At 35.2% G+C, this 18191-nt stretch overlaps 1 protein-coding gene across 4 annotated transcripts in view; it reads right to left on the bottom strand.

Moving 5' to 3' along the window:
• Window positions 1-232: 232 nt before the first annotated feature.
• Window positions 233-18191, bottom strand: part of LOC128999719 (caskin-2-like) — a 219162-nt gene continuing 201203 nt past the window's right edge. For 3 of the 4 annotated variants that reach the window (XM_054426368.1, XM_054426366.1, XM_054426364.1), the window contains 7 exons: window positions 17294-17536; window positions 13683-13817; window positions 11928-12184; window positions 7609-7741; window positions 6472-6559; window positions 5835-5895; window positions 233-4226 (listed from right to left, as the gene is read on the bottom strand). In XM_054426368.1, coding sequence (XP_054282343.1) covers window positions 4106-4226; window positions 5835-5895; window positions 6472-6559; window positions 7609-7741; window positions 11928-12184; window positions 13683-13817; window positions 17294-17536 — 1038 coding nt within the window. In that variant the 3' untranslated portion in view covers window positions 233-4105. The remainder of the gene's footprint in view (window positions 4227-5834; window positions 5896-6471; window positions 6560-7608; window positions 7742-11927; window positions 12185-13682; window positions 13818-17293; window positions 17537-18191) is intronic. The other variant, XM_054426365.1, reaches the window with a different exon arrangement.

Genomic DNA, 18191 nt, shown 5'->3' with positions numbered 1-18191 from the left:
AATTAAATTATATAATATTGCATTGTCATCCATTTGTGAGCTATGTTTCAAGTTTCAAGTCTCTGGCTCATCGGGAACTTAGTATAAAATCGATTGCAAAATTTGTACCGGACAAGAAAGCGAGCCAATAAAAACGTTTTAAAATAGATCAAACTATAGCTACTTAATTACCTTACACTTAAAGAAATAATTATAGAATATGAAAAACAAAAGGAGAAAAACCAAACCAACACTGTTATAATTGCTATTTTATTTGTATTAATCATAATTACTTTATTACAATAGGAATGGTACAGAGTTCTTACGAACTTTTAAACTTGTTAATTCCAGTCTTTCTATTCACAATTACAAGAAACACTGTAACAAAACGACTAATGTAATTAAAATAAAATATACATCCAACAATTCAGGAACATAAGTACAATAAAGATTTTATGCGATCTACAAACCATATACATCTGCTCTAGCTAGGAAAGGAATCGATATCAAAACTATTTTTTCACCTATTTACAACGGGACGGATTTTGCCCGACGAAAAACAATATAAAAAATAACATCTGTACAAAAATTACATAGCAGTTTCAAGGTAAGTCAACAATCATAGAAGTTTATGTTTTCATGTAAATGATTTAGGATGTTTCTAAAAAAATATCAGAGGTTCAACGATTTATATCTACAACATCAAACTGTAGTTAGTTATGTACCATCAAATGTTAGTACCTAAATAGTTTTACCAAAACTAAAAAGTAAATCGGTCCCAGGTCTAGGTCTTACCTTGAGACCTACAGGAATAGCTTACTCCCTAAATGAAAAATTCGCTAAAACATGATTAGGACGTATTTTATCTATATAATTAATACGCTACATGAAACTTTGTCGGTTGAACTCCTCCGCCATTTCTTAACCGATTTTATCCATTGACGTCTCATTGGAAAGAGCGTGTCGCGTAGATTTGCAAACTGGCCTTACATTTTTGAAAAAGTCCCTTGGGCTCTGCCCCAGTGGCTTTGAAAGTTTACATGTTATCCTTATGAAGAACATAATTGTTTACATTTTGATCAGCTGTATAATTTAACTGCTGTTATTTATTTTTCAATTCAATGTAACACATTGAGTACGTTTATTTACTATTTGAGTTTGTTTAAACATAACCCCCAAGACGGATCGTGTTAGTAGGGTTGTATCTTAAATTTGTGTATTTATCGTTGTTTTGTGTCGTTATGACGGATCGTGTTAGCATGATTGTAACTTAAATTTGTGCATTTATCGTTGTTTTGTGTAGCTATAATTTGTTTATTTTGTTTCTTCTTTTAAATGCCTCCGACGTGACGACAACGAAACATAGACAGGAGGCGTGATAACGACCGCAGCTGCAGAACAGTGGCGCGTAATAGGTTTAACTTATCACAGTCAGCACCTGACCCTTGACAATCTCAACTATTGGCTACAAATGCACCCTAACACTACCCCAAAACGACTTTTCGTTCTCAATTGGCCCTCTGTCAATGACCTGTGTTGCCTGTACAGCGAGGTATTTTGAGAAGGAGAAAACCGGCCGGAATGATTTAGGTTTATCAATAATGATCTGAGTTACAGACCGGTAATCTTGAGTTGACTCTTTTAAATTAATTGTAAATATGCCTGTTATTCGTTTTAAAATAAATCCTGTAACACTTTGCAATTGCTCGAATTCGAGCAACATGTACACTAGTTATTATTATTTTGTGAATATTTTTGTACTTATCTGTGCCCTTGCAATATTAGGGGAAAAGTATGTACTTAATACTTTTACAAATTAGAATTGTATCTCAAGATATTTAATGTTGGTTGCAAACTCGCAACAATATAATGTCTTAGTGCATAACCTTGCAACTGCCAACAATTCGCATCATTTAGTATTGAGCGCTGCTTTAAATAAACCGAAATATTGTTGGAAATGTGTTGATAGCTATTATTGGACTGTTAAATGCAGTAAGCAAATTTTCAGTTTTTGATTAAATAATTGGGAGGGGTTTTGTGCATAGAGATTGACTTTGAATATGTTTTATGTTGGCAATACTTAAGCTCTATCTATACACATTTTTTCTTTTACTTTAGGGTAATCTTTACAAAATCAATAAACAAATTTAAAAAAATTGTGTCAAAACCATTCTCTATACAAACCGGGCAGAAATAACTAATGGTACATTAGTTAGGTAACAGTTACCCAAAATTAAGTCACTAAATGAATTGTTTATTCCTATGAAAGTTTATAAAACTGATTTGTTTTATTCATACCTATCTTTTAAAAGGGAACAGTTCAAGCTTTGTTTTATCTATCATCAATTATTAAACTTTTGTTAGCAAAATGAAAAATGTATTCTGGATCTGTATACAGAAAATTCTGTAATTAATATTGTCTAGGATCGAACCAGCAAACTTCAGATTAGAAGGCAAGCAAAACAACCTCTCGGGCATCCAGACTATGGGTCTGGAAAATCATGGGTGTCCAGTTGGTGGTTGTAAATATTGGGACCCTGTAATTGTTTGGGTTTAATTAATGTACCGGGTGTTTCAAAATGAATGACCCAGTTTTAACGCTTTATAACTTTTATACTATTAAACTTACCGCTATAAAATACACATCAAACGAAAAAGCAGCTCAAAGAGTTTATGCCTTCCAAAGACACATTATTTAACAAAATCGATCCAACAGAACTGTAGATTTAATTGTACAAAGTTAAAAAGTAATTTACAACTGTTTTACCACTAGAAATTTGAAGGTTACTTGAGATTTTTGCAAACAACTTTTAAATGGTGAGGAAATCAACCAAAGTGGAAGGCAATATTCCGAAAGAGAATACAATTTCCTACAATCTACTATTATGCATTTTTTGAAAATATTCAAAAGAAAGGTGCCAAAAATTACCTGAAAATGAAAAAAAAAAATTGAAAATCCCCGTCTTCAATGTAGACAATAGACATACAGTATCAAACATTAAATTGCACACTTTTTTTAAAGGCAAATTTAGGCTACATTTATTGAGTATTTTCAATAAATGCATAATAGTAGACTTTAGGAAATGTTATTCTCTTTCGGAATATTACCTTCCACTTTGGTCGATTTCCTCACCATTTAAAAGTTATTTGCAAAAACGTCAAGTAATCTCCAAATTTCTAGTGGTAAAAAAAGTGGGAGATTACTTTTTCACTTTGTACAATAAAATCTACAGTTCTGCTGGATTGATTTTTAAAAATAATGTGTCTTTGGCAGGCATAAACTCTTTGAGTTGATTTCCTTTTATGTGTATTTCATAGCGGTAAGTTTAATAGTATAAAAGTTAGTTTAAAACCGGGTCATTCATTTTGAATCACCCGGTATAGTCGCGTGATAACTGAATGTCATTACTTCTTTATGAAAAATGTTGATATTTTGCAACTGATCAACAAAAATAGGTTCTAAAAGGCTTTAAAAGATTTTCTAAAATGTTTGCTGGCTTTAAAAAGTAAATACTTCTATGTTTATATTATCATAAAAAATAGCTTAAAGCTGACTGACCTTGAAACTGAACCAAAATTAATTTCAATAGTTAGTTTCAGTTTACAAAACATAACACAAGTAATCAACACATCACAACTAAACATCTTATGTACAAATGTGCAGATTCATCCGTACAACAAAGACGTTTGTAACGAGCTGTTTTGACTTTGGTCAATTTCGGCCAGCGAAAATCATAATATACTCTTCCCAGCCCGGTTAAACTGTAACTTAATGGAAACGGATTGTAAAATTCACTAAGTATTAAACGCCTTGTAAGTCATATAAGGTAAAAACCCCACATTACCTTCAATGTGAAAAATTACAAATCTCTTAAGCGAATTACATACAAAGTTACAAAGCTGTAACCAAATTTTACAAATGTATGAAATATACGAAAGCGAAGGTTTCAAGAAACCCTATTGCCAATGATGAGGTATTGCTTGAATATTCTGAACCGACAGAATAACCTCCCATCCATAGGGGAAAATTCCCTACTCTAAGGGAAACAATTCCTGATTGTAAGAAAAAGCCCTGCGTAAGGAAAGGAGTTCCATGAAGGAAAGTCTCGTTTGACAGATTCGAGGTTTATTCATCTGTCAACCCTTGCCGTTTCTCTTCCAGAAGCATCGCATCCAGTTCATCTGTTAGGTTGGCTAACATGTTACCAATGTCGTTCAGTACATCAGCGGGCTCCTGGCCTTCTTTCCTGTAAGCAAAATTAGTCATTTTATTTTAATCACACTGGACAAGATAAGACACCCCTGCGAAAACAATAGAAACATGCATTGGACATCCCTTGCTCCAGATCTAATGTGTAAGGACATAATGTTAAACATTTTTTCTCTTACAGATTAATGTGGGTTCTAGGGCCCTCATACATGATATATCCAATAAAATCAATAGTATAAGTACAAACAAATCTTAACCCATTGGCGCCGACTTACGAGCGTTACTCGTACAGCCGCTGCAGGCCCGGCGGCCGACTTACGAGTGCCGCTTGTGTCACCGCTAGGCAGCGCCATTAGTTATTTAGTTATTATTATTTTTCGCCCTTTTTGTTTCTTCTTACTATTATAATGTTTATAAATATCTTGCTTCTTGATTTGCGTATTTACTCATTTATTTTAGCGAATAACAAACAATTTTGTGTTGCCATGGAAACCACATATCACCAAAAATCAGCTGCGGTAAGGTAAACAAACAATTACGTAGGGAATCGATTGAACTTTATAATAGTAGTGTTATTTGGTGTCTGGATTAATCTTGGAATTTGTATATCAAGTTTACTTTTAAAATATTGTTTTTAAAATTTTTATTTTTATAATCTTTATACTATATATTTTTTTTTTAGTTTAGAACTTTGACTATCCAACCATTACCACTTTTCTGTAGACAATTTTACTGTGAACAAAATGGTGAAAGAATTATTAATTTATTACCTAAGGTTTTCTTTCTACAGCAGTTAGAGTAAAAGTCTACAAATTCGGTAAAATTAATTGCCGCCAGAGGGTGCTGCAGGTAGCGCATTAATTCCTTCCCCAATGGGTTAAAGTGACGTAAATTGAGTCTCTTTTAAACACTGATAAAACTAAATTATTTTTTTCATTTTCAACCCTTTGAGGTATAAGAGCTTTAATATTCAACTACGTTGATACCAAATTTCCAGAAAATTTGTTGAAAAACGGTGCCCGAAATGGGAGACGAAATAAAAAATTTTTTTAGAGGCTACTAAGCTACTAGCCTTTTACAAAACCAGGCTCAGGCGGCAGATGAATCACCGACGTGTCGATTTAGTAGTCGTGTGTTTACGATGTTTTAAGAATGGCGCCCATAATGACCCTGCACTACACTCCCACCCTCAACACCTTCCGCCCAAGGCCATATCCCCAAAACGCAACTACACCGAGGGTGATGAAGACTCTTAAGGGTAAGGATTCTAAAAGCCTTAGGAGTCCTTGGGTTCTAGCTTGTAAAAAAATAAAAGAAATACAAAGACAATTACTAATCCCACAGTATACTAGATATTTAAATTACAATCACTCTGGTGTTAAAAAAAATATTTTGAGATGGTAACTCTTCAGCAGCTGTTTGAAATTAATGAAATTAACATTGCTCTTATGGCGGGCAAATCCAAGATGGCCGTTAGCTTCCATGGACTACCTAGGAGAACAATTCAAAACTACAAAGAACATTTCTAATCCCACAGTATACTAGATATTTAAATTATAATCACTTTGGTGTTTAGGCCATCGAGATCAATCTATTTTAAATAAATTACTTAAGTTTTAAAGTTGAACCTTCATTGTAGACATACCTTGATATAGACAAGGTGTTTTCATTTGAGGGAGGTTGAACTCGAATGGGTGGAACAAAATCTGTAATATATACACATGGTTAGTTTGATAAGAAATTAGTTGAACATTTATCAACTGTAATAATTGTTACATCAACTGCTTTTGTGTAACAATTAGGTGGTACTAAGATTAGTTTGTACAGTTGAAATATTGTGACATTAATGGGATTAAAATCTGCTGTCATAATGTAGCTAGTATTTTCTTTAAAATCTTCCTACAATTAATTAGAAGTGGTATAAAAAATTCAAAAAACATTCATTCACTGTCTAGAACTAAAAGTTATATTTTTGTATCTCAAGCAAAGCAACCAATTAAATGTAAACTAGATTACATTACACAGGGTTTCCATTTGTAGAGCACAATTCATTCTTTATATGATTTGTCCAAACGAGTAGATGGGTTTGAAGAGTTTTAAATATTGAATTTAGACAGCCAAAAGCATTCTTTTTGTTAAACCCAGAGATTAATAGATACAAAGAGAATAATTTTTTTTCATTACCATAACTAATGAATTCTCAATACCAATACGGTAAACATGTTGAAGAAATGGTGTGTCATAATTCTACTTCTATGAAATCAGAAAATCCAAAAACTCACCTGTTACATTTCTAACAGCTCGCTGTTTTATCGTTCCAGCATTTTCATTGGCGAACGGCAGCGAATCTGACTCAGTACTTGAACTCGACTGAAAATTCATACAAATTTAGTAATGAAAGTAAGAATGTGAATTGTCAATATTAACATAAGTATTGACATATATTCTATCTTTATAAATTGGTATTTAATTTTATTTAACAGTAATTTTAAAGGATTTTCATCATTTTCATCGTTATTATGAAACCTATAGACTTTGCCAAGTTATAAAAAATGATTTTAAATTGTCAGATATCATGAAAATGTTTTGTAACATCTAAAAAATATTTGTTACAAGTTAAGTAAAGACTGAGAATAGTATGAAGGGTTTATCAAGCCCATTTCCATTAAGTTGCACATAAGTTTCAGTTTAAACATTTGGAACTAAGAGCACTTCAGTTTAATATTCTCATATTCACCTACATACCAAATTTTTTTATCATGGCTCTGATTAACCCTTATATTAGATACTTGGGTTTCATATTCTATCAAGCCGTAATCATATACGTCAGGGCCTTAACGTTAATGTTGTCAAACTCACGGCAATGTTTGTTGTCGTCGTTTCATACGTTCTTACTGTGTGAATCGATTGACAAAATCGTAAGATAGATTATTTAAAGGCACTGGTGGAAATGATGCCTTCATAAAAAAAATACCTGGATCATCCACTAATAGAAGAAATATAAATGTGACAGAAAATTTGATATGTAGGCTCATATAACATAATATTATCAAACAGCTTTAGTGGCAAATCACTATGAATTAAAATCTCAATTTGATTTTGTAACGGAGATGTTGTTTTTCACAAGAACGAATACTCTACTAGGTATTGAAGGAGCGAATAGCTTAAAAGATTCTATGTTTATATGTCTATTTTCTTTAGTATGGCAAGCCTGCTGTTAAAACTATCCATTACAAAATCTTAAACAAACTCTGGCATAAAGCCATCTTACCAAAAACTATAAACATTAATTAACTCAATTGAACAGTCAGTCATGTTTGTAACCAAATTAGTCGTTTTCCCTTCTTGTTTTCTCAAAACATGAAATTAAATTTATATTTCATTGCTAGATGAACAACCAACACAAAAGAGTTACCAACCTTAAAGCCACTTTCTGCCCAAGTTTTGGGTGCAGGACAATGCAAGTCTGCCACTACGGTAACACACTCTGACTGTCTCTTTGGTGGTGACGGAGGAAGTCTCTTCAACGTGCCTACGTTCATCATCATGTCCCTGAAACATTATTAAGGACTTTTCAACACATTGTAGCCCACACAAAAAGTTCAGGTTTCATAACTTTTAAGCATTTCAGATAATACAACAAAGCTTTAACACAAATCTACTTTTTGAAGAAAATATATATTTTTCCATCATAAGGAGGGTCCACAAGGAGTCAGAAGAAGCTCTTGTGAGAGCATAGGTTGAGTAGTACACCAAATTAAAGGTATTTATCACAAGAACACACTGCTACAAACCTCATTGTCAAAAGGTTCACCCTTGTCCAAATAGCAGCGGGTTAAAATCATGAACTTGAGCTCTATTGCTATTCCTTGTAATTTTAAGTTGCCACAGTTTTGTTTAGGATGAACATTTTGGGGTCGTGAGCTATGGCGCAGGGAGTTTGTGAGCGTGGACTCGAGCAATCTTTGTGCAGAAGGACAGAGTATATGCTTAATCAAGACTTAATAGCTGACTTTCTTGGTGAAAAAATTGTGATTGCACCCACAAAAGGATGTCCACAGGGAGGTGTACTTTCACCCTTACTGTGGAACCTTGTGGTGGACGGTCTTTTAACTGAACTGACCAGCAAGGGCATCTTTGTCCAGGGCTACGCAGATGACATAGTCCTCATGGTACAAGGAAAATTCACAAACATTGTAGCTGATGTCATGAATGTCAACCTGCAATATGTTAAAGCATGGTGTCTCAGAGAGGGACTTAACATTAATCCCTCTAAGACAGTCCTAGTTCCTTTCACTAGGAAAAAGAGCTTGGATTCTCTTTCCAGGCTGAAAATTGCCACTACTCAGCTGGGAGTGTCGAGTTCAGTCAAGTATTTAGGACTGACACTTGACTCCAAGCTGACATGGAACAACCACTTGAACAATGCACTGCGTAAGGCCAAGTGGGCGCTCATGACGTCCAGGAGATTTGCAGGAACCAACTGGGGAATTAAACCCCACATAGCACTCTGGCTATATGAGGCTGTGGTCAGGCCTCAAATTACCTATGGTTTGCTAGTCTGGTGGACAAAGGTGAATCAGGTAACTGTCATAGCCAAACTAGAAAGCCTGCAAAGGATTGGTACGCTACAGGCCACTGGAGCCTTCAGGAGCAGTCCATCAGCTACTGTAGAAGTCGCTCTTGGGCAGCTTCCTCTGGACATCTTCATCAAATCTGAAGCCCTCAAGGCAGCTTACCGTTTGAGGGTTGCAAATCTGTAAAGGGATAGCCTGTCAGGGGCAGGCCATTGCGCCATTGCCAAGACTTTGGCTGCGTGTCCTGTGCTTGACATGACCTCGGACTTCCTAAGCACAGAAGTAGTTTTCACCAAACCCTTCAATGTTGAATTCCGCTCCAGAGATGAGTGGAAACATCAGGAAGTGCATCTCCAAGATATGGAGAGCTTCGTCTGGTACACAGACGGCTCCCTAATCAATGGAAAATCTGGCTTTGGGGTATACAGTCGATAGCCCAGAACAGAACTTTCAGCAAGTCTAGCACGATACTGGACCATATTCCAGGCAGAAATCTATGGTATCTTGGCGTGTGCCAACCTAGGACTAGCCAGATGCTACCAAGACAAAAGGATAGTGATTTTGTCTGAATGTCAGGCTGCTCTTAAAGCTCTCGACTCAAATGAAGTCACCTCAAAATTGGTCTGGGAGTGTTTCAACACCCTCTGCAAACTTTCCACACGGAACTCTGTAACTCTTGGCTGGGTCCCAGGCCATGTAGGCATTGGCGGCAACAAGAGTGCAGATAAGCTGGCAAAAATAGGTGCGAGCATGCCATTCTTTCAGGAGTCAAGCAGGGATGCCTATTGTTACCTATCCTCTTTCTTATGGTCCTTGATCTCGTTATGAGGGAAGCGATGAATCGAAACAGAGGAATCCATTTGGGAATTAATTCAAGGCTGGAAGATCTGGATTTTGCAGACGATCTATGCATCATGGCCCAAAGTTTCAGAGATATTGAAACTAAGCTGAACGATTTAAAAGTGGAAGCGCAACAGGTGGGCTTAAAGATAAATGCCAGGAAAACCAAGGAAATGAGGTTGAATAACCGGAACAACACCCCCCTTAGAACTGGAGAGGAAGAGATAGAAAGAACCAATGAGTTCTGCTATCTGGGTAGCTTGGTGGCCAGGGATGGAGGAGCTGACCAGGACATAACAAACAGGCTCAACAAAGCAAAGGCGGCATTCGCCCAGCTGAGACCAGTTTGGAGGAGCTCCGAGATTAGAAGGAAAACAAAGCTCCGAATCTTCAACTCGAATGTCAAATCTGTCCTTCTCTATGGTTGTGAGACGTGGAAAATAACAGCTGTTGCCACAAGAAAACTCCAAACCTTCCTCAACAAATGCCTTAGACCCATACTAAACATATGGTGGCCCGATGTAATTTCCAATGAAGATGTGTGGGCTAGAACCCAGCAAGAGCCTATTATAAGGCAGCTGAAAAGAAGAAAGTGGAGGTGGATCGGGCATATCCTACGACAATCTCAGGATACAGTGGCGAGACAGGCCTTGGACTGGAACCCCCAAGGAAGCAGAAGACGAGGGAGACCAAGAACCACTTGGAGACGGACGGTGGAGAGAGTTCTAGGGACAAGGCATGACATGGGCTAGAGCAAAGGAACTGGCAAACCATAGAGACCGCTGGAGAGTGTTTGTCGAGGCCCTATGCTCCCCCTAGGAGCTCAAGGAAATAAGTCAAATGCCATTCTTTGGACCAGAGCCATTTTGTGGCATCAGCAAAGCTGCCGCTAAACATGCAATCAACAAATGGTCCAGGGGACAACACCTAGAGCATTGGCGTAACTATCCTGAACAATCACTTAGCAAAAAACTGCTCTCAGAACCTAGCACCCTTTCACTTGCTGGCTGCTAAAGCTGGGGTGAGGGCAGGTCAAGCAGGTATTTGCTCTTATCACTGGACACGGCCATTTCAAGAAACATCTCCACACTCTAGGAATTGTCAATGACATTCAGGATTGTCGACTTTGTAACCAGCCTGATGAGACTGCAAAACACATTATTCTTGATTGCGACGATAATATATAACAAACTCAGTAAAACTGCTCATACATATTCAACTCACTCAATGTAAAAAAAAATATAATTGGCTTTTAAAAAATCCCTTTTATTCCCTCGAGTTTTTAGAGAAGAAAACTGTATTTTAGCTTGTAAGCTTATGTTTTTTGTAGGCTTATATACAGGGTGATTGAAAAGTCTGGGTACGGCTTAATATTTTAAAATATAATGCAGATTGAGCTACAATACTTGGTACAAAGTTACAGGGCATAAAACTCTATTTTAACACATATTCAGTGATCCAATAACTCTTCAGGGGGACGGCCCACAAGGAGTAGGAAGAAAATCTTAAAAGGAAGCATAGGTCAATATGCACATCAAATTAAAGGTCTTTTTTAGTAGAATACAATGCCGCAAACCGCACTTCAAAAGGTTGATCCTGCGCAAAATGACAGTTGTTCAAAGATTCATTTAATTTACATTGCTATTATACGCTTACTCCTCAGGGGGCACAGCCCTAGGAATCGGAAGAAAATTGTTAACGTAAGCATAGGTCGATATGCACATCAAATTAAAGGTCTTCACTAGTAGATTACGATGCCGTAAATTCAAGCTCAAAAGAATGCCTGAGTAAAAAATGACAGTCGTTCAAAGATTCAAAATGGCGGATTCAAAACATCTTTGAACATCTGCCATTTTGCGCAGGATCAACCTTTTGAAGTACGGTTTGCGGCATTGTATTCTACTAAAAAAGACCTTTAATTTGATGTGCATATTGACCTATGCTTCCATTTAAGATTTTCTTCCGACTCCTTGTGGGCCGTCCCCCTGAAGAGTTATTGGATCACTGAATATGTGTTAAAATAGAGTTTTATGCCCTGTAACTTTGTACCAAGTATTGTAGCTCAATCTGCATTATATTTTAAAATATTAAGCCGTACCCAGACTTTTCAATCACCCTGTATTTTATGACCTGTGACTAGTTATATTCTTGACTGTTGCTAATACATGTATAATGTCAATTGCAAATAAAGATTTCTATTCTATTCTATTGAGTGTTTTCCACGTAGCTTTCCTGGTAACAATAATTACAGGACACAGCTGAAATTTGTGTGTCCAAGATACTAAAGTTTATAAATAATGTAAACACTTCCGCACACTTACTCGGGTCTGTAAGCCGGACAGAAGGTGGCTGGTATCTTGGCTATGGGTCTCGGCCGCACCAGCCCCCTCGGCCTAGGAAGTGTTCCACCTCCCTCGTGTAGCGGAAGTGCCTCGTTGGTCGGGGTGATATCTCCATCATCGTAGGACCTGGGTCGCCAGCCAGGAGGTAGCGGTGTTGGGGAAAAACTGCTTGTACCTCCTCCTCCGGCCATCCCATCCTCCAGAGACTCCAGGGACTTCCCTCTGCCCCCTCGGATCTGAAACAGAAAAATATGATTTGAATTTGGTTATTTGGAGTCTCGAAGCTGGGCAACGTGTATAGCCAGAAACAACCCAAACAAACCGTTTTATGTTCTTTGAAGACCATATCAAAATGGACCTTTGGTTATGAAACTGTTGAGAGTAATAAACTATTGCTTTTCACTCTTAAAACTAACACAGTTGTTATTAAGTTACAACAAAACGGAAAGATAATTTTTAATTTAAAATATTACACTGTTAAATATTTAACCTTAAAACCTAGATAGTTAATTATGTAGAATGTTCTAAACATAAATGAATCAAACCCTTTCATTATTATCACAAGTAATTATTATTATCTTCACCCAGTTTAAATAGTAAACCAAAATGTTTACTAGACTTAAAAAATCACTTCAAACACATCTAACCACCCAAAAGACAATTAACTCTGGTAAAGCTTTTCAAAACCGAATTCGAAGGATAAGGAACAAGTAAGTTTTAGATCAGTTGGGAGGAGTCTACTCCTTTCATAAAACCAGAACTAGCTCTTCTAGAGGATTCCGGTTTGAAGAGCAATTTAGCAAGGAGAAAGATAATGTACCAGGATTAAGACTGGATTGATCTTTCAGGGTGTAGTCAAGTAAGGGAATTTCTTGAGGACTACAACAACGTAAAACAATGTTAGCAAAGTAAACTTTAGCCTACATAAAAGGTCAAGAAGAAATTTCAAGATAAGCAATATACAAGAGAACGACTCGCGATCTTTTAATTTGGGGATGGAACTCCCAGGCTCTTGTTGGCTGACTGTGAGGCAATTTAGGTGGGAATACGGTACTGTAATTAGGGACTTCATGTCTCTGAATTTCAGTTTGAGATTCTTTCTGTTGTGCTCAATTTAAGGAGGTGATATAGTAAAACTCAAGGGCTTTTGGGAGGATAGCAGGGTTACTTGAAAGAGGAAGAGGCTTTTCTGACACAAGAAACACAAAACTGTACACTATACACAAAAATTAGAATATTTCACCCTCACTTTTAAACTAAAATAAAGGTGTTTGTCTTCTTATTAAAGGCGAAGAAAGATATCATTCTACTTACCTTAAACTTTCCTGGGTCAAAAATTCATTAAAAGGTGGTGAAATTTTAAATCACTGTTTAGTACAGTCTTGTGATTCTTGGTCCCTTACCCATTCAAGTCTTCTAGCCTAACAAAAATCTTGAATCCTCTAAATTTCATTAACATTTAGGAATTGAATTAGGTTTATAGGCAATTAGGCCAGGGAAGGGACATAACACTTGTACACATATTCTTCCCCATCACTAGTGGTTTATGTAAGGGACTGGTCCAAACCCTGGTTTTGTTACCAACAAACCTCTTCCTTGGAGAGGACCAATAATTGATAGCCTAGTGACAAATAGGACCTGGGCCTGAAAACAAACCTTAGAATCAAACCAGCAACCTTCATATCTGAAGGCGAACATTAACCATCAACTATAAGTTAACAAGCCTAGGCCTACCTTGATAGGCACAATGTCGGTAGTGCAGTAGAAGCGACGAGACGCCTCTATCTCCCACGGCTGGTGGAAGCTCTTGACGTTGGCAAGTACTCGCGGACAGTCACAGTCACTCTCTTTGGCAGGGGCTGGGGACTGCTGCATGCACATGCCGCATACGTTACATTACTACACACTCGGTCACTCGAGCAGTGCCGAACCACTCTCATCACATGCTTGGACTAACCCAACCTAACCTTGTACTTGTAGGCCTAATTTAGTTCTTAGTTTGAACCTTTTTTGGGATGGCAGACTAACCCACTTAACCCTACACTTGTAGGCCTAATTTAATTGTTCTTTTGAACTTCATTTTGGTGACGGTGAATACCTTAGTATTTAAAGCAGTTTGACTTTAAACATGGCCTAAAAGTTAAATTTTACGTACAGGACTACTTTAGTTGTTTTGGGATTTAGAGTTTAGGAGGGATAGCTAGTTACTATTTTTATAGATTTAATGGGATTAAAGCTTTAGAAATTAATGAAATTAGGATACTTATCCATCAAGTACTTTAAGTAAATTTCCTATCAGCTAATATAAATTAATATTTTGAGAGATTAAGTAGGCCAAAAGTCAAAACTTTAGAAGTTAAGATCAACTTTAGGATTCTGAAGTAGGCATATGAAATACAGTTTTTTTTATAAAAAATGCAGTTTTATAAACCACTTATAGAGTGTGCTACATTCTAAAATTAATTTAGTTTTTAGTGTGTATTTAATAGGATAGTTTACTTGACATCAAAGATGCTATGACTTGCAATATAAGTTGACCTATCACTTTGGCTTGGTTTAGATTAAGTACTAAACAAAATCAATACTTAAACAAATAAAAATAAACCATTTGGCTGTGTACAAATATTTTTAAAAATACTTAATTTTGGTTTAATTCTTGGGGAGCATAAACTATTATAAATTCCACACTATTTTAAACTAGATAGTGTAATAGAAGAAAAATTCCCATAAGTACCTAAATGCACAACAACAAACAAAAATTACTGCTTCTAATTTTCTACCTATAACATTAACCACCACAAAATTGGTTCATAGTTTGAAGAAATAAACAAACTACCCTCAAAAGCAGAACTTTTAAAACTATTTTTGGATATTAAAATAACCAGCATTAAATATTATTTTGACAACAAATTTAGTTTTTTTTTGTAATCTTTAAAAAAAAGACCCTCATTTTCTAACCGGCCCAAGCATAATGATGAGCAGTGGCCCTTTTAAGCTTAACAAGAAATACAATTTTGTGGACATAAGTGTAAAAAGGGGAGAGGCACATCAATTGTGAAAATGTGCTGCAATAAAATATCAACAAAACCTGTTTATACTTTGAATATAAAGATAACAACGAGGGTATAACATTTGGACTGTGCAGCTAATAAGGTCTGCATTCAAAATTAACTGGTGAAGCGTCAAAGAAAAATATAAAACAAGAAAATTAATTGAGGAACTTTGTTGCAAAATTTTACATACAGTGCAAAATAGATGTTCTGATGGAAATGGCAATATATTAATTATGAACGCAAGCGGATGAAAAAAATGTTAACAAATTTTGAATGATCCAATACAAATTTACTCTACAAGTAACTTTTTAAAAAACTGAGAAACAAAGTGTTTTGTAGTTTTCAATTATTCTACAAGTAGTTTTAAGTTCAGGTATGACTTTTCTGTAGTTGCATTCTAGGTTAAGATTGTCTTGACTAGTCACTTGTTTAATAGATTTCTATTAGTAAATGTTTTATGTGATAGTAAAATTGATATGGATTAAATTCTATAAATCGAAAACCTTTTAAAATACAGTAAATTGTAAGAAATCTAAGAATTCTAAGAAATTCTGTGATGATGTTTGATAATGATACCAAAATTAAATTCTATTAAACCATATTGATTGATAATTACACACACAGAAATTGCAAAAACTTTTAGTCCATGACCATACAAAAATGTTTTAAAATAGAAATCGTATGATATGTATGATAATGATACTGATATTTTGTAAGAATGATGTTTTATAATGATAAAAAGTTAAAAGTATTTTTAAATATGGAAGACACACATGCAAAAGTATTATAAAGGTAAATAGCAAAAATACTGTTTGCCTAAGATTATAATTTTGGCCAGTTCTCTTAGTTTAAGTTTTTTACAATATTTTTAAACCAAAGAATATAAACATTTACTGCTTTATTAGTTACAATTTTCAAATTAAAAGTCCCAATCAAAATAATTAGTACAGTAAAAGAAACGCAAATAATAAAAATACTGAAGAAATTGCCAGTTAAAATCAAAATCTCTTTACTAATCAAAACTTTTAATGTTACAATTTGCAAGAAACCTTTGTCAAGATAAAAACTTCAAAATCGTTTTTGATCTATAAGTAAATTCTGTGAAAAAATACTGAATAAAAATTAGAAAATAAATTCATGTTAACAAATTTCTCATGCAATTTATTAAGTTGTTTTCGTTACTTATTGAAATCATGCTTCGCTGAACGGTGTTAGTAATGAATATCTGTTAGAAAACATGGTTATAAGCAATTGGAAAATGCAAAATTTTTCAAACAGTTTAGTAAGCAAATGTTATAAGCAATAAGCATGTCCTAGTAATTAAATTAATCTGTGATAAATGGCATTTGAGAAAATATTTTGTAAAGAAAATAATGAGAAAGGTAGTCAGTGAATGAGGGACATTAACTAGAATTTTCTCAGATCACTTCATACATAATAAAATATTTAAAACTTTTCAAATAAATGAGAAATTGAACTAACCCCTTAAATTTTCGGTCACTGGTGACTGAAATTAACAACTGATAAAGACAAATATTGTTATAATTTAAACTTTAAAGTTTGAAAATAAGTATGTTTATCAAATATAACTCATTTATACAAGTGGGGCCATTGAGGACTACATACAAATTCTAAGAAATCTTGTTTTTCCCATCCAAAGATATACACAGTAAGTCAATGCATAAGAAATTTTACAAAGAATATTCTGATTGTAAATTTATTTCAGTATGAAGTGCTCCGCGTTGGAGAGGAGGAGTGTATACACTGACTACTTACCTTTCTAGTGGCTACATACTAACCGTACTCTCATTAAAACACTACTACAATCTAGAAGTATAAACTATCCCCATCTACATCAAGACAATTGATTTCTAAGCTTTCTACACATCAACACGGTTTTTTGTTAACTGTCTCTCATAAAGTTCTACACATAGCTCTACAAATTGAAATTTTGAACTGCTCAAATCGTAATGAACTAATTAAAAAGACTTTAACAGTATTGTGGTACTGTACTATAAATTAAAAGTGATTTATAAAGTGTTTAAAGCCTATACCTCACCTAACATAGTCAAATGAGCATAGCCTATCCTAACCTAGTTATATTTGCATAACCTTACAACATATTTCTAGCCTAACCACAAGAGTATAAGCCTGACCTAATCGCTTCACCTAAAGCTTAACCAAACCTGACATCATTAGCATAGCCTAATCTAACCATATTATTATTATTATAAACTACTTTAACCACTTTGTCATAACCTAACCTAACCACAAAACAACAGTATTACCAACCTGATTGTGAGGCAGGAGCACAGGTGTGTGAGGCGGAGGGAACACTTTTCCCGCTCTGAGGTCTTTGACTCTCTTGATGGCGAGCAGGATCCGTTTCTGGTGGCCGAGCTTTACAATCCCGATGTCCTCAAGGTCCTCCCATGTAAGTTGTGTTACGTCGTTTATCGTGTTGTAGCCCTGACAAGCCAAAGCAGGGCCGTACTCCTCCAGTCGTAACAGCCTCAGCCATTCTTCTAGTGAACCCTGAAAAATTGTTATTTTAAAACTACTGTGCAATCGATTTAGTAAAAGTAGAAATGAAGCCATCTTATTGTTTCATATTATATTAGATATCATATTATGCTTCAACTTCTAACTCCTAATATAGTGGTTTCATTATATACTGGTGATTATCATTATCTTTACTTTTGAGACAGCAAAAACTAGTGCATATTATTTTTTGTAAACCTGGTTCTGAATAAATGACACTGTTCAGCAAGAGCAAACTCTTCATTGAATCTCTTCGTATAGGAGTATGGAGCGAATAATGTAATCCAAAGTATGAACCAATTTAAAAATGTTTAGGATTGTTCTTGTTATATAGCAGGCTTGTCTCATCAAAAAGAATCCATCCTTGGGACAATGAACATGAAACATGAAACAATTAAATTATACACAGTAATTGAACGATTTTACTGCCACAAACAGGATTTTCAAACAAGAAAGGCTTACTAAGATGAAAGGAAGATTTTTTCTTCAATTGAGAATAACTAAACTAAGAAAGAGAAAATTTTCAGAAAGTAGCTGAAAGAACATCCTTCCTTAGTTGAAAATTATTCATAAATTCATAATCAGTGACAGTGAAGTATTCTAATGTTATGTGTATATCCTGTAAAGTTGTGTGTCTCTTGTGCCAGTT

The sequence above is a fragment of the Macrosteles quadrilineatus genome, unplaced genomic scaffold, assembly GCF_028750875.1.
Source record: "Macrosteles quadrilineatus isolate MER2022 unplaced genomic scaffold, UCM_ALF_1.0 Scaffold_8__2_contigs__length_117827958, whole genome shotgun sequence".
NCBI lineage: Eukaryota > Metazoa > Arthropoda > Insecta > Hemiptera > Cicadellidae > Macrosteles > Macrosteles quadrilineatus.
Note: the sequence above shows the minus strand (reverse complement) of the source record. Positions and strands in the feature narration are given on the sequence as shown.